This window comes from Brachyistius frenatus, unplaced genomic scaffold, assembly GCF_029030835.1.
Source record: "Brachyistius frenatus isolate BFR_SWC_R1_liver_20210118 unplaced genomic scaffold, ASM2903083v1 Contig_126, whole genome shotgun sequence".
Classification (NCBI taxonomy): domain Eukaryota; kingdom Metazoa; phylum Chordata; class Actinopteri; family Embiotocidae; genus Brachyistius; species Brachyistius frenatus.
In genome coordinates, this window is record NW_027210725.1 from 970,001 (window position 1) to 990,087 (window position 20,087).

General features: G+C 43.0%; 1 protein-coding gene across 1 annotated transcript in view; it reads left to right on the plus strand.

Moving 5' to 3' along the window:
- LOC138630023 (semaphorin-3D) overlaps window positions 1-20,087 on the plus strand; it is a 54,964-nt gene that overhangs the window by 16,987 nt on the left and 17,890 nt on the right. The window contains exon 2 of the mRNA XM_069714107.1: window positions 9,032-9,262. Coding sequence (XP_069570208.1) covers window positions 9,094-9,262 — 169 coding nt within the window. The 5' untranslated portion in view covers window positions 9,032-9,093. The remainder of the gene's footprint in view (window positions 1-9,031; window positions 9,263-20,087) is intronic.

Genomic DNA, 20,087 nt, shown 5'->3' on the forward strand with positions numbered 1-20,087 from the left:
AAATGTTGGCAGGTTCAATATTGCTTTTAAATGCAGCAGTTTACAGTAAATAACTGGTTTTAAGACCTTTTAGGATTTTACCTCCAAATCAATAACAGATTTTTTAGCATTCCGTTATTGACTGTTTGTTCAGCAGTTATTCGTGAGAGAAACCTGATTTAAGGACTGACGTCGCCTCATAAACTGATAAAACTCTGTGACATCTGGATGATTTTTGAGGGCTGAAGTTATTTCTACATTTTGAAATATCACGAACACGTTGCCTCGATTTCTTCTAAACATCGTGCCAAGCGACCGCTCAGGCCGGTGTGGAGGATGAATAACGCTGCAGGTGTTGCTTTTAAGTTTGTTTTTGTTTTCTGTCACTGGTTGAAGACATCATCAGCGTGTGACTAACTTCAAGGACGTGGGAGTTGTGTAAGAATCGGAGGCCCCTGGTTTCCTCCTCTCCGTCCTTTTCACTCTGCCATCTGGAAGTGAGTGACATCAGCGCTCTTCCTCTTCCCAGAAACCCCCAGAGAGGGCGAATATTTCCTCGAGGCCTTGGACAGATAGAGAAGAGAAGCGGTCATCGTGGACAGATAGTTTCCTCTTGTCAGAACTCCCCGGTACGATCCGAGCGGCTCGGTTCCCACAACGCTGTTTGTTTGTCTTGACTCGGGTCGTCGCCGTGGAAGAACAAGACGTGTTCTTGTTTTTCTTTCGTCAGAAAATTAAGGCAGTTTTGTTTCCTTTTTATCTGGGAGGTGGTTTAATGAAATGTGGATTAATGGAGCTCAGCAGTGTTGTTGTAAGTCACTGGACTGAGGTGGTTCAGGAGTCCTGATGTCACATCAACCGCTGGTCCACTCCATGGAATCTCTCATTTAAAGGTTTTTAGATTTTTTTGGGGGGTAAAATGCAGTCAATATTTGAAGATTTTAGGCGTAATCAAGAAGTTCAGAGACTTTTACTGTTAACCCACAAACGGGTTGTTAGATTCAGATTAAAAATAACGAGATGGTGACGAACAAAAAAGCAGAAATTGAGGCTTTAAAACGACACTTTTCCAGGACTTGTAGGATTTATCACTCGTGAGTGAAGAAAGTCATTTATTTCCTTAAAAGATCAATTTAGCCTGTCCAATTTTTTTAATTACAAATTTTGACCTCTTAAGTCAGATTTTAAAGTTGTACAACAGAGCTCAGAGCAAACTGATCAAGTTCTGTTCAACAAATATTACAAATTTGCCTCAAGAAACGTCCCAGTCTGTGAAGCCTGGAGGAGCCTCAGGGCTTCGACCTCCGGTTCAAAAATCTCGCCTTAAATAAACCTCTGAAGGAATCCGTCTGTCAGGATGTAAAGACATGTAGTAGATGTTGTGTGCAGAGAAAAATGCAGTTTGTAGGTGGATTGTAAACACATATGAAGACCAGATTTGGACTCTTTAGGGGAAGCCAAACAGGAAAGAGCAGGTCTCACTTTGTTTAGATCATTCCAGGAGAAAATATTTCACCATTACTCGCACTTTTGTTCTGGATTCAAGAATTTTGTTTTGCTTTCCTGCAGAGAGTCTGATGTCTTTGAGCCGTGAAGCCGGCCGGACGATCGACTTGTAAAATGGAATAATATCTGTGTGTCGCTGAAATCAAACACATGCAGCATTAAACATCGAAGAAACGGATCCTGTATTGAATTCGACTCTCACAGACCAGACTCCATCGAAAACAAATACATTTTAAGACATATTTGGGAAACATATCCAACCTCAAATCTTGTGTGTAAACGGAGAGCAACAGGCTGTAAAGTGCTTTAACTTTCATGCCAATAACTACCAGTGATTATTTGAAATATGTGCACACCAACCAGCAGCAGGCCTGAACCCGTAAACAAAACCACAGCTGGTTTTATTTCTGTCCAAATCAGCTTTCTGTGGCTTTGACTCTGAATCAAAAATGCTGCAACAATTTCCTCCTTTGAGGAAGAAAAGACCCCAAAAAATGAGTCAACCCATATTTATGCAGTTTTGCACATTTTTCTGCACAAATCTGTGTTAAGAAGGCTTTTAACTAAAACCAGAGGCTCTTGAAATGAAGTCGTTTCTTGCTCCAGGTGTGTTTGGAATTGATTTTGTTTCCTCATTGTTCTTGTGTTTGTTCAACAGAAGCTTCAAAGGAAAGTTAATTCTGCCAATCAGGTGACAGCCGTGTAAACTGAGGCAGGCAACGAGCCAAATGTGATGGCACTTAGAGCATCTTTTGGAGCATCTAGTGGCCGTTTGTGGAACTGCACTTTTTGGCAATTCCACATTGGCTCAATTTCTAAGCTATGTAGTTTGCCGCTTGGGTCAGGACCACGTGGCAACCCACGGTTTAGGGAAGTCTAAAGTCTAGTGGCCCTCAGTGGTATTACACTTTAAGACACTGGCTTCACTTTTCAGACTCCAAACATTTTTATCTACAGTTTGTGATCAGGAACTTCAGCGAACGTTCACATCAGGAAGAGACATTTTAAAGAGACCCGTCAAACCACCGGAGCAGGAAGACGATGTCCAATTGTCTGATTCTCTGAATTATTTAGCTTTCTGTTCGACATCTGGGTTTAATTTGTGAATGTTTCCAACTTTCCTCACTGAACAGTTGCATAAAGTTAAAAAAAATTAAAAAGCCCCCCTCCCCCACCTGAAGCGTCAGAGTGATTCTCTGAGATTTACTGTCTCTTAATGGTTTTGCTCTAATTATTTCCATCCACCCGAGTGTTTGCACATGTTTTCCAACCGACCAACGTGTGTTTTTCTCTTTCAGGCAAAGTAGGTCAGAAAACTTCAAGTCTATTTGAATATTTATGAAACAAAAATGCTCCATTAACTCTATTAAACAAAGTTTTGCATTTTATTGAGAGTATTCTGTTTTCTGTTCTTTTTTTAAATTAAACAACTTCTCACTTGTTAAAGAGACAAATGAAGCTCCATCATACGTAATAATATAGCAAGAAGTCTCCTTTACTGTTTTTATTGAACTTTATTGAGGATATATCCAAACAATTTTGTCTTTTGTTGATTTGTAAATGATCAAAAAGGAGTTTTTGAGTTGCAGTTTTGCATATTTTAGTTTATGTTTGCAGTAAAATCTTTATTGTCTTAAGATGACAAAATCTTCAGTAATTGACACACAATTTTGAGAAAATAACATTTGCGATTATTTTAGAAATGATTGCAAATTACAATTTGAGAATATAGTTGTGAAATGTGCATCAGAACCAGATGTTGAGACTGAATGATTTGCATCTCTGTCCTGATACTCATCCTTCATTGTGTGCTCATCGGTTTCACCAATCAGATTACCCGGCAGTTGCGTAAACTGCATATTACTGCATTGACCTTGAACCTACAGTCAGTAAACCAAGAATGTTGTTATGCTCTGCTGGTTTGCAGACATAAATAGATGTCGGAGGTGTTTTCCAGATGTAGTCAGGTACCAGGGTGCCGCCTGGATCCGAGGCCTCGGGGCCTGGACCTCTGCCCGGGCCGGGCAGCAGATCTTCTGGTCACTGACGTGAACTCCCTCCTCTAAAACATACCGGCAATGTGTGAGGAGTTATTTTGTAATTTAGTCGATGAATCAACTTGCCTCACAAATTTCCACATCCAGTTTTATATGAGCAACAGTCCAAAATGAGATGATATTCAATTTATCATGACATGGAAAAGAAAAACATAAAATCTTCATCATTAAGAGGCCAAAACCAAAAGATTTTTATCTAAAGATGACTCGTGAATCAGCTAATTGGTAAATCTTCTACTGCACAGAATTTTATTTCACATTTTTGCCTTCAAGTTTCTGTTCAGATAAAGATTTAAACATTAACAGTAGAAGAAGAGCGTGGTCAAAGCAGGGAGGAACGACAGCGATGATTAGATTTGGGATTTTGATAGAAAAAAAGTCACTTTTACATGAAAGAGAAAGAGAGATTAAGATTTGAGAAATGAGAGAGAGGTCTTCCCTTCATGTTAAAGTAATAAAAGGACAGGAGGGATGAGGAGTTATTAAATCTCTGTGAGGATTAGAGGCAGAGACGAGTTGTAAAGCTGTCACCTCAGCTGGCCGACAGACAGAGACATATTAAAGTAGGAAGAAGACAGCAGAGATAAAAGGATTAAATAAAGAGGATTATGGAGGAGAAATATATAAGAGCAGCGAGGAGAAGGAAACACTACAACACCAAGTAAATAGATTAAACCAGAAGAAGTGCAGTCAGACTCCACCGTCCTCCACTCAGCTTCTCTCTGATGATAAATCAGCCCGGCAGTTAAAATGAGATTTTCCCTCAAGTGTTCATCCACGTTTTCACTTCGTCCTCCTGTAAACATAATAAAACCTCTTTAATCCCTCGACCGGGAGCCGAACACGCCCGGCAGATTCTCCGGGGAGATGAAGGTCAGAGAAAACATGTGAAGTATTCAGAGGCTCTGATTTTACAGGGAAGGTCAACAGTGTGGAGAGATCTGTTCTTCTGCTCCTGACGGCTGCAACCAGCGAGATCTCAGAGATGATGCTCAACGTTTTCTAATGAATGAGGGATTATTTTCAGATGGACCTCCAGAAAACTAAGAAGAAGGAGTGACTTTAGCTAACAACACCGAGATAACTGATGGACACATTTTATTCACTTTGGATTTGATGAGAGAAGTTGAATGGGAGTCTATGGAGCCGGAGGCTTTTTGGAGCCGACCTCTAGTGGCACTCGCTGGTATTGCAGCTGAAGACACTTCTGGATCAGAACCATTTTACAGACCTGAAGCATCGAACTCTTTTATATCCAGTTAATCCTCAACACTAAACTTTTTCGTATCTTTTGAAGCACCAAATGTTTGGAACCAGTTTATCTAAATTTAGGAAGTCCATTTTAGTCTTTTTATTCACTGCTTATTCAAACAAACGTTTCCCGTCACCAACATCGGAAGCTCGACACAAAGAGTTGACATTTGGGAGCAGAAACAGCCTATTTCAGGAGCTCGGTGTTCGAGGATGTGGGTTAACTGATCAGTCTGGTGCTCGGACTCTTTTATAGCTCTGACTTTAATTTAAAAGATGTTTCTCATCATCATCTCGAGACTGAGACGGTCTACGGCAGCAACAATGACGACCCAAAACAGTGATTATATCATTAAGTTTAAACCTGTAATGAGTCCAGATGTGAGTGAAAAACCTGGATGTGACTCAACTTGTTTGTGTTGACTCATTGTTTGGCTCTGAACCGCCACCATGCAACAGGAAGAGGAAATAAAGATGAGTCGAGCTGATAACCATGGGAACCGTTTTCCTCAACAATATCCTCCACCTCCACCGTTCTGGGTTCGTTATCACAACAACAGTTCAACCCAGACAGTCGTGTTTTCACCATAAATCAGGCTGAATGCAGCTTTCATTGGTTGCTAAGTTGTTTTCTGTCATGAGTGAGAAATAAAAACGTGAGATGCAGCCGATGTAAAACGGGAAACCGTGAATGCAATAAATGAAAGATGAACTTTTAACCTTGGTGTAAAATGTACAAGGTCCAACAGTCAACCTCACGAATGTAAAATAAAAGTATCTCCGTTAAACCTAGCTGGTAGTTTAAGGCAGTACGGTAATCAGGAAGTAGAAATAAAACCTCTTCTTTGATCTGAAGGTGAAAAAACACGTGAAGAAGCAGTTTATTTTTAAATCCACAAGTTGACGTCCTTTAGCACATTGTTTTGGTGTGACAGAGTGTGTGTGTGTGTGTGTGTGTGTGTGTGTGTGTGTGTGTGTGTGTGTGTGTGTGTGTGTGTGTGTGTGTGTGTGTGTGTGTGTGTGTGTGTGTGTTTGTATCTCAGGTTTGTGTGTTTATGTCTGTTCGGTCTCCGTGTTCAAATCGACCCGACAGACAGAGGAAACACATGATGAGTTTCCTTCAGGGATTTATTTAGAGACTCCTGTCAACACCCAGCTCTCCTTGGGCACACACACACACACACACACACACACACACACACACACACACACACACACACACACACACACACACACACACACACACACACACACACACACACACACACACACACACACACACACACACACACACACACACACACACACACACACCTTTGTATGTCCGATGAGCAGAGAGGAATGGACGTTTGGTCCTCGTCCGTCTCCGTCTCCGTGGCGACAGCTCTGAGGAGGTCGTTTCCTCGAGTCAAGTGTTGACCTCAAATGAACAATGGTGATGTGAAACATATGATGTCGCTACGCTGCAATACAGCCGTCTACTTTACACGTACAGCTGTTGGTTGTTGATCACATGTTTACTGTGGTTGTGGGCGGGGCTTGTTTCACCGCAAAAAAAGCAAAAAAACCGCGTCTGTCTGTCGCCTGGATTTTGTCTTTTAGCTGTAAAGTGACAGTTTTATTGTTGTTTTGATTGTACGACTTTTTGTTTATTCAAAATGACACACACACACACACACACACACACACACACACACACACACACACACACACACACACACACACACACACACACACACACACACACACACACACACACACACAGACACACACACACACACACACACACACACACACACACACACACACACACACACACACACACACACACACACACACACACACACACACACACACACACACACACACACACAGACACACACACACACACACACACACACACACACACAGACACACACACACACACACACACACACACACACACACACACACACACACACACACACACACAGACACACACACACACACACACACACACACACAGACAGACACACTCATCCCCCCGTTTTCTGGCCGAGTGTGATGCACCTAACGAGGTGTCTTTAACGAGGCGTGTTTGTTCCTCTCCACATACGATAATCTGTCATGCTTTTAATTTGAAAGGTTGTTGTCCCAGGGCTACTGTTTGGATGGAGCAGGATGTTAGAGGCTGTGATGAAGGTGGGAGTCTTCCTCAGCTGCTTTGAAGTTGGCCGGACTTTAAAGACTTTGAAAGTGACTCATTAAAGTCGTGGTTTCTGCAGCCGAGTCGAACCTCTCTTCTAACCTGTTGAGCTTTTTAAAACCTGCTGACAGGAAGTTATCCAGCCGCCCGCCTTCATGGATTATGATGAATTATGGGATAACACCATGGCCGGTTTCCCCTGTAGCTATATTTGCAGACTATGTGCACTTCGTCGTCCCACCTGGACTCAATCATAAGTCCATTTATACATCATGGTAACATTTAAACGTGGAGGGATTTAGCTTTGCATTGTGTTGGATTACTGAACGAGTTTGCTGGGCATTAAACCAGCAACTCGATGAGATCAAGAGGCCCTTCGCTTACAACATCAGGTCAAAGTACTGTTCTTGTTGGACAGTAAATCAAACCGCTATAAACAGATGGAAAAGGACTGCAGAGACACAACGTGACCACAATGAGACACAAAAACCAGAGATACTCAAAATGAAGACAAACACAAACAAAACAACCGCAAATATGAGCAGAAACAAAAAAAAGAGATGCTGAAAGACCAGAAAGAACAAAATGACTACAAACAGATTCATGAAGACAAAAGACTGAAAAAGACCACAAAGACAAAAAAACAAAAAAAACATCTGATCAGATTAGGGAACATTTGTTAATTGCAGCTCCAGAAAACAACCTGCGTTACACTCTCCCCCTCTAAAGTGCATGAAAACGGAAAATTTGTACCGCGATGTTTGAAACTATTTTCTTCTTCTTGAAATAGATTTTATAAAATTGGTATCAGAAAAGTACCATAATTGAAGGTTGTCGTCCGGATACCAACTTCTGAACGATACCCAGCTAACAAAGACCCAAAAAGATTTATTCAGGTGTTCGCTGGTTTTCTGAGGACGCGTCCACAGAGAGAGATTATGGAAATAAGTTTCTAAAAAAAGAAGACAAGTCCGTCCTGTGGTTTGTTTTGGAAACGTTCTGTGATTCGATTATTGAGCTTTATCTCCTGAAACTTATTTCATTTGAATTGAATTATCTTTGTGAGTATCGGATTCATCTTCTTGTTTTTGTAAAACAGCTGTTTTACTGAGAGTCATTCAGGCGCCTGATGGCCAAACACTGATTTGATTTTCTATTTGATACATGTGATGTAAATGTTAAAGTTTCTCTGCAAACAGAGTTATTTACCGTCGAACTTTATTCTCTCTGGTTTCCTTGCGTGTCCTCATGTTCAGGAATGTTTTCTAAATGAATATTACATCAGTGTGTTTCGCCAGAAGAACATCCAGCAGTGTTTTCAGAGATGAAGATGCCGGCGAGCCTCTTTGGGTGAAGTCTGGTTTCTTCTAACGTGAACGTAAACACGCTGAATTCCCCGAATCTTTAGCTCTACTGTCGACTTCATTTGATCAAATCTGTCTCTGACTACAAATAGCAGGTTTTTTTTCTCACACTTAAACAGATCAGACATTTATAATTTAATAAATTCTCCTGTTGAAGCTCTTAAAGTGGTTTTAAAGGAGGTTGTTTGGATCATCGGGGTGAAAAATATCCAGAAATGTTGGAGAGTTTGGCAGAAAGTCAAAGTGTCCACATGGCCAACAGGAAAATGAAGCATATCGTAATGGAAATATATTATTAGATATTTGGACAAAAATATCAACAGATTTAATATTTTTTGTGGTAATAAATGAGCGACACCCTCAGCATCAGAAGCTGGTGTTGTCTCTTTTAAGCAGAAATCCCTTCTTGCAGGTGTTTTCATCTCTGATATTTGCTTCTGATACTTCGAGCACTCCAACATGTCGATTTTACATCAGTTTCTCATGTTTGAGGCTTTTTCTTGCATTTATTGACTGAAGTGCTGCAGACCGGTTTGGACACGATTTTGCGAGACAACAGAGATTAATTTAAGGAAATGCAATCAAGACGCGGCATTTTTTAGATTCTCCATGGCAACCACAGCGCTGTAACGATACGTTAGACGACACGTAACCAAACATTTCATCTGTTTCACGTCTCGTCCCTTCAGCTGCCGTCCGGACTGTGATGTGAGCGGCTGGACTTCGTCCTTCTTCCGTTTCTCCATCAGAGATGTCGCCGAGTCCGTCAGGAGAAGTCCCGACCAGGAGGGCGGAGCCTCTGCAGGTCCTGATGGTGTGTCTCCTCCCGTTGATGCTGCTGCAGCCTTCAGAGTCCGGTCCTCCTCCGGACGGCGCTGCCCGGAGCCAGACGGGCCCTCGGCTGCAGATCTCACACTCAGGTAGGAAACAAAGAGCCGAGACGCTGTCGGTCCGCCGGTCGGATCCGCTCGCTCCATCCCGGATGTTGAAGCTTCGCTGTGCAGAGTTCGATGGTTTTCAGTCACCTGCTGAAAGTGGAAAGTTTCTCTGAGCTCGTTTTTAACTTGACATTTTCAACAAATTTGTGAAATAAAGTAGAGGAAGTTGAGGCCTCGCTGGAGGACCACCTGCTGCTTTTGAAAGGAAATCAGGAAGTTCTGCTTTCATGTGAAAACAGTGGAATATTTCAGTGTTTGATGAAGTCGCTGCAGATCAAGTCCTCGTTAAACTCTCCGTGTTCGGATCCTCCTGGTTGTTGAAACTTCACGTCTTCACTTCAAACCGGACGAATCCAACACTTACATTTTTCAGTCTTTTTTTTTTCATCCATTCAAACACTTTACGCTAAATTTGCATGTTTTGTGCCCCATTTAAGCAGCGACATTAATCACAGCTGTCATCGGTCGTAGCTGTCCGCTGAGCTTTTGAGTGAACGCAGCGCGACTCAGGATGAAGTCAGTCCTTGAATTGTGGAGATTTTTCAGAGTTTCTGCTTTTTATTGGTGGCTGATAGCAAAACTCAGAAGTTTGAACTCAAAGGCTGAACTTGTCCTTCCTTCCTTCCTTCAGTGCCTATCAGTTAACATCCAGCTTCATTCTCTGAGTCTGATGAAAGTGAAGCGTCTGATGATTTCCCGGCTGTGATGTCTGATTGTTCGGGGACGTCTGCGTCCAGTTAAAGTTGTTCTCTCGGGAGATGAATCACCGTCTGAACGTCATACCTCCGTCATAAAGATCAGTGAAGTCACGTCTCCTCGATGCAAAGCGGTCCGGTGGACGGGGTAACCATAGCAACGTCCTCCAATGTACAGTAAAACTTTCCAGAGTTTTAGGGAACGATCTCAACAGCAGGTTTTAACTGCTGTAAAAAACATTTAAAGGTGCAGCGGGGGGGGGGGGGGATAAAACCGATGAGCAACATGAGGAGTGATGCTGTGTTTGTATTTGTCATCATGATTGTTATTCAGGGTATTTTTATTTCCCTTATTAACCCGCATAAAGTTTCTAATCGGCAGCAGGAGCTTTTTTTTGGGGGGGGGGGGGGGGGGGGGGCTCCTGCTTTTTACAGATCAGGAATTACACAATAAAATACAGTTTTTTTCAAGACTCAAAATATAGATATATTATAATATGAGCTTTAAATCCAGTCTGGAAAGTTTTCATCTTTTGATGAGAATATGTTTTAGTTTTTGTCAAATTTTCGTGGTTTGATTTGTGTTGAGACATTTTATTGTAGTTTTCCTTGCTAACGAACCAACAGCAGGTTTCACAGCGCTGCGATCACGTCGTGCAACTTCTGTTTTATTTCTCGGAGACAACAATCGATCATCACGTGATCGTAAACAGGTTATTTTAAGCCTTAAAACCAGCCTGCAGCCATCAGCTGACTCTTCCGTCTTCTATACTGTAAATAATTAACCTGATATAGACCTGAATGTTTAATGTTGCGACTGAACGGACAAAAAGCTGTTTTTGTGTGCCAGAAATAAATAATTCAAAATACAGAAACAAAGATGGACGTTTGTTTTGCAGCTCAAATTAGAAAATAAAAGGTTATCTTCATCATGAGAGCAGAACACTTCACACACACTTAAATCACCAGTGAAGTCATCTTCCAGTCATATTACCCCCCCACCCCCCTCCACCACCACCACCACCACCACCACCTCCCTGAATGCTCGCTTCCCGCTTGGCAACCAGCAGCTCCAGTAAAAGCCAACAACTGTTTCCTATCCAGCAGCGATTAGTTCAGCAGCGCTGCTCTCATTGTGTCGGTTAGTGAGATGTTTGTGTAGCGAATGAATGAATGAATTAATTAATGAATAAATGAATGAATACAAGCACGAATGGAGTCAGTGGAGCGGTGACTGTTTTGTTGTGTTTCTGTAGCGGAGCGAGAGCCGAGGGTTCAGGAGTGATTGTTGGGGACGTGATACGATGAGCGGATCGAAGGAGGCAAGAACATTTTAGAGATTAAATTATGTCAGAATTATTTCATTATAATAAACAAATATTTAAAGCAGTCGTGTCGGCAAACGGTAGCAGCTCGGTGGTTTTTCACGACTCGGACGAAAGCTCTCGCTGCGTTTGAGGCTGTTAACATTTTATAAGACAAACACTCAGACAGAAGCTTCAGGGGCAACAACACACACACACACACACACACACACACACACACACACACACACACACACACACACACACACACACACACACACAAATACACACACACACACAAATACACACACACACACTTACACACACTCAAATACTCACACACACTCAAATACACACACACACACACTCACACACTCAAATACACACACACACACACACACACACACTCACACACACAAATACACAAACACACACACACACTCACGCTGTCGTTCATCGACTAACTTTTACAGTTTTATGGCTAATTATCTTTTAATGTACGACATCGTGATATTTATCGTCGTTGTTACTTCACTTTTCTCTCTTTTGTATTTTTACTCTGGAAACAAACTTTTATTCAAATTTTACATACGAGGTGACGAAATTTCGCCCACAGCAACCGAAATCTGCACCTGATTTAAATCTGGCTACTTTGTCCTCCACTGACATAACATCCAATACACACACACACACACACACACACACACACACACACACACACACACACACACACACACACACACACACACACACACACACACACACACACACACACACACACACACACACACACACACACACACACACAGAGGGAGAGTGTGTGCGTCACCACTGACCTGTTGTCTGACCTGAGCAGGAATCCAGAGAGACCAACCCTCATCCTGCAGGAGACACACTGCTCGTCTGACCAGGAGTCTGTGTGTGAGTGTGTGTGTGTGTGTGTGTGTGTGTGTGTGTGTGTGTGTGTGTGTGTGTGTGTGTGTGTGTGTGTGTGCATGATTGGCTTGTAAGTAAACAGACAGACGATGGAGGGACAGACTGTTTTACCTTTAACCTGCTTCATTGTTGTCTCATCTCTCCCATCTGCTCTGTATTATCTCCACACACACACACACACACACACACACACACACACACACACACACACACACACACACACACACACACACACACACACACACACACACACACACACACACACACACACACACACACACACACACACACACACACACACACACACACACACACACACACACACACACACACGTTGCCAGGTTTTGGCTCTGTCCTGTACAGAGATGTATTCCTGCAAACATTTTCCTGCCTCAGCCATAAATCCTGAGTATGAACGTGATCACGGTGAAACACACGCAGGTGCGTCTTCAGAACGTTTCACAACATCCATCAGGTTTTATTTCTGTCCGTCAGCTCTCAAATTTCACCTCAGTTATATATTTAGTTCAGCGGACGAATCCAACGTTGTGATGAAGAGCAAAATGATTATTACCTGAATATCGTCATCATCGTTATGTTGTAGTTTTTCATCAGGATGTTTAAATCTTTTAAAAGTTTTTCTGGCCCAACTTTACTGCGACATATTAATTCTTTCTGAACTTGTGGGAACACGCTGGTGTTTGATTCTGTGGTCCAGAGATGAAAGTCCACGAAAAGAAACCTGTTCGTGAAATAATGAAACCAAACTGTGCAGCTGATGAAGAGAGATGTGGCGTCAATATGAAAGTATGTCGGTGGAGCTCCACCGTTTGCTGTATTTTGGAAATCTCCCAAAGTCCGATGTGTGTGTGTGTGTGTGTGTGTGTGTGTGTGTGTGTGTGTGTGTGTGTGTGTGTGTGTGTGTGTGTGTGTGTGTGTGTGTCTTTGGGTTTGTTGTTTCAGGGACTGACGTGTGTGTCGGTTTTCTGAGCAGATTTGACTTCTCTGACAGGAGCTCTTCCTGCTGTTCGTGTTCTTTTGACGAGAAGTTTTGACGGAGCGGAAAAAAAAATCCAACGAAAACACTCATGACCTCATGAGGGACTCTGGGATGGGAAATCTGCACACACACACACACACACACACACACACACACACACACACACACACACACACACACATACACACACACACACACACACGATAGCAGTGACAGCCCAGTGTTTTATCTCCACACACACATCCCACTGTTATTGTGACAGCTGGTCACTCGGCCGCGTATCAAAACACGAACTGGTACATTCGTGTACGTACAAATATCCGATCTTGATTTCGGACGGCTGCTCGTTCACATCTGGAGCGCACATGCGCTTCGATCGAAGGCGTGTCGTCACGACGTCGGAGGATTTCGCGCGTCGCTTCGGGGAAATCTGTCAGAAACTCTCCAACTATGACTGAAACATGACGGTCCTGAGCCGGCGCTGCCCCGTACCTGGTGGTGTCATGCCTCGAACCCTGACCTTTGACCCTGCTGGGATTATATACTAAGTGGGGGAGAAAAGGGATGATGAGTGAGAAGTAGGAACAAAAGACTGTGAGGAAAGAGAAGAGGACTGAGGAATGGAAGGAAGGAAGGAAGGAAGGAAGGAAGGAAGGAAGGAAGGAAGGAAGGAAGGAAGGAAGGAAGGAAGGAAGGAGGAAGGGGGGAAGGGGGGAAGGGGGAGGGATGTCACCCCGGGCAGAGCGGTTTCCTGAGGTTAACGAAGCTGTCAACCACCTGAGACGAACCAGAGCAGCGAAGGACTAAAGAGACGAAGACAGAGAGACGACCTGCTCATTAAAACTCAGTGTGTGTGTGTATTCTGGTTTTACTGGCGTTGTGGGGACTTGACTTCCTTTTGAGGACACAGTGAGTTCACATAACGTACGTCGTCAGATCTTAAGATCAAGGTCTGAATTAACTTAAAGTTGGGTTTAGGTTGAGGTCTGTGTCAGGTTAAGGTTAGGATTAAGTTCATGTTGGGTTAAGATTATGGGTTGGGTGAAGGTTAGGGTTAATTTAAAGTTGAGTTTAAATTAAGGTTTGTCGCTTTAACATTCAATAATATTTTTTAAATATAATATTCAATCATGGTCGAGTAAGTTTGGTGGAAATAATGTCAGATTTTGTCACATATTTATTTCTGCCTAAAGCTTTCCTCTCTTCCAATAAACTCTCTTAACATCTTTGTTGGATTGTTTATATTCCCTCTACTACCATTTATTTACTGTCATTTAATTGGTTGGTTCTCTTAGTGTTTAAGAAATAAAGAGAGAGCACACACACACACACACACACACACACACACACACACACACACACACACACACACACACACACACACACACACACACACACACACACACACACACACAGACGCTGGTTAACGTCGCACGGTGGGGAGCTGACAGACGTCCTCGATCTTTAACTCGTTGGCAGATAAGAGACGTAGTTACAGATAACAGCAGGTTAAAGCTACATGTACTGATAGCATGACATCTCACACACACACGCACACACACACACACACACACACACACACACACACACACACACACACACACACACACACACACACACACACACACACACACACACACACACACACACACACACACTCTGTTCTCCCTGACTGACTCTGACACCTCGCTCTGTTTCACACTCTGCAACACTTCAACCTCCTTAAAGGGAAAAATTCCCTGCAAAAAAAAAAACCACTTAAAATTCCACAAACGACATCGACATCACAGTTATTGAGAAAAGCTGCAGAAAAAAACAACGTTTTCCACAAACACTGACAGTCCAGAGTGACTGATCACCGCCGTGAGTCTGATTTGATTTAAAAAGCAACGTTTTCTACTTATTTCAAACTTCTCCAAGTTGACTTGAAGCAGCTGATTTTGAGATTCCTGCTGAGTCATCAGTTTCCACGTCACTCCTGACAGACGGTTGCCGAGGACTCCTTCAGTTAATGTCCTCGGTCTCCTAAGCCCTCCTCCCCCCAGATATTATACATGCTGTTGGCAGGATGCAGCGTTTCTTCCAGAGGAGACCATGTCTCTTCTCTAACCACTTTCTGCTTCCTTTCCTCTCTTCTCTTCCTCCTCTGTCCATCTCCTGCAGAGTTTTTTCCCGTGTTGTTCAGATGACTTCAGGCTGCAGCTCTTTAACGTCAACGGCTGTCAAATGAAGTACTTCAAACCAACTGCTGCTCTCCGAGCTGAAACCTTTTCTTTTCCTTGGTTCTGTTTTCTGGTCCTCGTGATGCATCTGAGTCGAACGTTCAGTGAAGTTATTTTTTACATATGTGTGACATCACAAATATTATGTGTCCAATGTGTGATAGGTGCTCGATTATGAGGAATAAAGGAATTTAAAACTCTTTCCGAGCTTCTTACCGAGACTAAAACACGTGTGGACTTTTCATTGGACAGACTCACGGGATCAATCTGAGTTCGAGTTATTTTTCAAACTTATTTTTAAAAATAAAGCAGGAAACCGAGTCGGAGGATGTTTAAGACGTGATGCTGCGGCCGACCTGCGAGTCGAAGCTCTTCTCTGCTGCAGCTTCGTATGAAACTCGTATGTGTTCTCCATCTGCTGGAAGTGGAGGAACAGAAACACAGAACGTATTCATAAATCTCCATCTGTGGCTCAGCGGTCCAAGATGTCGTCAGCTCCTGCTTCCTGTTTGTGGACCAGATTGCTCTGCTCTGGGATCTTTAAAGCTCCCTCATTTCACACACTTCTGCTGTTTTATTTTGCAGTCTTGATTCTTTTCAAAGATATATTTTTTGTATTTTTTTCTTTCTCTGCAGCGTTGTTGTGTTTCTGCCGACATGAAGCAGCTGAATCGAACAGGCAGGGTTTGGATGAGGAGACTGAAGCCATAATTTCCACCCAGCAATGAAACTGAACCAAACCTCGCAGGTTAAATGGAGGATAAATAAATGTGGTCTGACCAGAAGGATAATAGCTGCTGAAGTTATTTAAACCATCCGTCTCGGGGCAGTTTATCAGCGTTTTAAAATCCTGAAACTGGATATATGAAATGAGCTGGTTATCTGTGTCCAGTGTCAGAGGGAAACTCTTTAACTGTGATTTAGAGCTGCGAGCCGTGCGAAGAACAGCTGAAGTGAAGAGGAGTGACACTGATGTCTCCGTGGAAACGGATGAAAGACGTTCGGAGACAAATGATCCCAATGAAAAAGGAATTACCATCAAAAGCACCTTTCTTTTTTTTTTTATGGTGTTCTGTTCAAGTTTAGATCTCACAGACGACAATGTGGAGGAACGAGCCAAGATTCAACATAAACAATAAAACCATCAGGAAGTGTGTGTGTGTGTCTTTGTGTGTGTGTGTGTGTGTGTGTCTTTGTGTGTGTGTGTGTCTTTGTGTGTGTGTGTGTGTATGTGTGTATGTGTATGTGTGTGTGTGTGTGTGTGTGTGTGTGTGTGTGTGTGTGTGTGTGTGTGTCTGTGTGTGTGTGTGTGTGTGTCTTTGTGTGTGTGTGTGTGTGTGTGTGTGTGTGTCTTTGTGTGTGTGTGTGCGTGTGTGTGTGTCTTTGTGTGTGTTTGTGTGTGTTTGTCTTTGTGTGTGTGTCTTTGTGTGTGTGTGTGTGTGTGTGTGTCTTTGTGTGTGTGTGTGTGTGTGTGTCTTTGTGTGTGTTTGTCTTTGTGTGTGTGTGTGTGTCTTGTGTGTGTGTGTGTGTGTGTGTGTGTGTGTGTGTGTGTGTGTGTGTGTGTGTGTGTGTGTGTGTGTGTGTGTGTGTGTGTGTGAGCTGTCTGAACTGGAGACTGCGGACGGAGAAATGAAGTCTCCGGCTGACATTCGAACAGATCTCATCCGTTTCCGTCCCGCCGACGAACTTTTCTCCTCGTTCATCTTCCTCCAGAAGGAAATATGGTTCCCTTCATGTTGTCCACATGAACCGTCGGCTGTCTGCGCCAACATGGACGTAAAGACGCATTTCTCAGTCTGCTCATGAGCCATAAGACACGATGCCTCTGAAAATGGAAATCTTTGGATTGGTGAAGCTGTAAGTTTGGATCAACGTGGTACATTTAACTTTAATTTGGAAGAAATGTGCAGCAAGCAACGACCTCCATGAGGAAGTATTCAGAGTCGTCTCTTCATCATCATCATCACTGAGTTCAACACGTTAACGTGACCGCTGGTACAAGAACATTCATGATGTCACCATGGAAACCTGAAACTGGAGCAGAGAAACAGCAGATTTTGGGTCAAATTTTTGGGGAACATAAAATCAGCCAACTGTTCCTGCTTTAAAAACAGCCCACGATTCTGTAGTGGAAATCACTGCTTGGGCTCAGGAACACTCGGCTGTAAGCGGGCTTGTTGAAAATGTTCCGCTCCCCAAAAATTTGATGACGAGACTTTGAGTTATTGGTCAGAAGTTGGGCCCACTGGTCCAATACTGACTGAATCTGTGACACGGGGGCCAATCTATTTCATTCAGTTCTATTTTTACATCCACATGTGTGTCCATAGAATATATTGGTAGATCCGGTCCGTTATGCTCAAAGGAAGAAAGAGGAAACTATCAACAAAGAGTCAGGTGTCCTTTTATTGTTGAAGCTTCACAAATATTGAATGTCTTTTATGTCTTCTTTTCATCGGAGGGTCCTCTGACATCTGTGTGGTCCTTTTCGTTCAGATAATAAAGACTAACTGTAGAGATTTCTTCTGATTTAAGTCTCTTCAGAAGAGACGAGGGAGGAGGAGGGAGGAGGAGGGAGGAGGAGAGGTCTTTGTTGCTCTAGAGTCTTACAGTAGGTCGGAGGCTGAAAACGAGGGCTCAGTGAGGACGAGGTGGTTTCCTATCAATGAACCTGAAAGAACAAAACCAGAGGAGGGTTGAAGGAGTCGGTGAAGAGGTGGCGGGTGTCTGATCGAAGTCCGTCATACGTAACGACATCAACCTGCTGCCGAGCATCTCCGAGCTTTTATTTATTCTTGTTGCCTGGAAATGACCTTCATATATTACTGGATTGTTGGTCACGTGACCTCTACGTCTGCAACATTAAACCCCCGTTCAGTCGACAGATCACGTGTCTCGCGATGAGAACTTTCTGTGTGGCGTGCTGCTTTGTTTTATTTGTTTTTAATCCAAGATGTTCTCTGGACGAGGAACGCTGGCTACCGGCTGGTTCTCATGTCATCCAGGCGGTGAACATGTGTTCGTGAACAGCTGGCCGTCAGCTGCAACCTTCGTGCTGTCCAACTGTTAAAAGATGTGAAGTAGTTATTTGAGGTCAGAGCCGTGAAGAGTCACGAACTTCTTCTGTGTACACGTTTGGTGGACAAATGTGAGTAGAAACGAGCATCAAACCTTTTTTATACAAGATGTCGATTCGTTAGCGCGCAGATTAGAAAATGCTTCGTCTGCAGAGTGATTTTTAAGGAATATTCATGCTTTATAACATTGTTTTCTAATGAATACTCATGAAAATTAGTCAAGAAATGCACTTCGGTCCACCCAGAGAATGAAGTAATGGTGAAATAATACGGTTTTAAGGTGAGCAAATGAAGGTTTGTTCGTCCCGTACGTGCTGCATGTTTGTTGAAAACAGACCGCTGTGTTCAGAGACAATGAAGGAGAGCATAAAAACTAATACTGGACAGCTGTGATCTTCGGGGCCTCGGGCGGCACCGCTTTAAAAAAGAGCCACGATTCTGTAGTGGAAATCACTGCATGGGCTCAGGAACACTTGGCTGTTAGCGGGCTTGTTGAAAATGTTCTGTTCACCAAAATCTGTCTCTGTTAGTTGGTTAACGGAAGAAAACCGGAACTAACAAGGAAGGAAATGATTTTTTTTGTTCACAGAGATCCGTTATGAAAAACAAACATCGTCCGGCACGCAGACCGCAGAGAGTTTAGACTGCAGTCTGAAACGTGAGCAGCGCTGGAAACCAAGAGCTTCAATCCATCGCACTTTATTTACACAGCAGAGATTCAGACCGCAGCAGAAACACCAGAACAGCTAGTGGCTCGCAGATTACAGGTTTCATTTGATGCGCAAAGAGGATGATTTCATGAAAAAAAAAAAAAAAAAAAAAAAAGGGTTTAAAAGGATTAAAGTAGTGAAGTGAAAGAGGAACTTTCAGCCCTCGTCCCTCCGTGTGTGTTGGTCTGCGGTCCGGTGAGACCAAAGGCGTCGCCGTCGTGTTTTAATGTGTTCGGTATTTGATAATCAGACACGTGTGAGGCAGAACAGAACAGCCTCTCTGACAGGTGAGGAGTCCCGTCACTTCTTATCTAATCGCTGTGTTTCTATCTGTGAGCAGGAACACACCCCCCCCCCCTTCACCCTCCCCCTCAGCGGGAGTGAGGTCGCCCTCACTCATGATGTCATGTGACCTTAAAGGTTCAACAGCTCAAAGAGTAAAAATGATTTCCTTTCAACATGTAAATCACGTCTCAGTCTGGAATTTTTCCTGCTTTTTGCTCCTTTTCGTGACTTATTTTTCTCTTTGTTATGATTTAATTTAACATGAACTGTTCACAATGAGAAGAGAAATGAAGTTATGGGAATTTCCTCCTTTCTTTGTCTCGCGTGACACTAAACAAAATATTTGTCCATTTCGGACTGTTGTTGGACTAAAACTGTAATTATTAAGCTTCGTGTTCGGCATTTTAATAGTCGCCATCTTTATATTTTGGAGACAGAAGTGACCATATTTGGATGATTTGGGGAGGAGCAAAGGCAGGTTTGACTGAATCCGAGGACACTATGTCCCGCCCACCTACAGCAGAAACATGACTGGTCCACAGGCCTGTCAATCAAACAGACACGCCCCTAAAACCAGG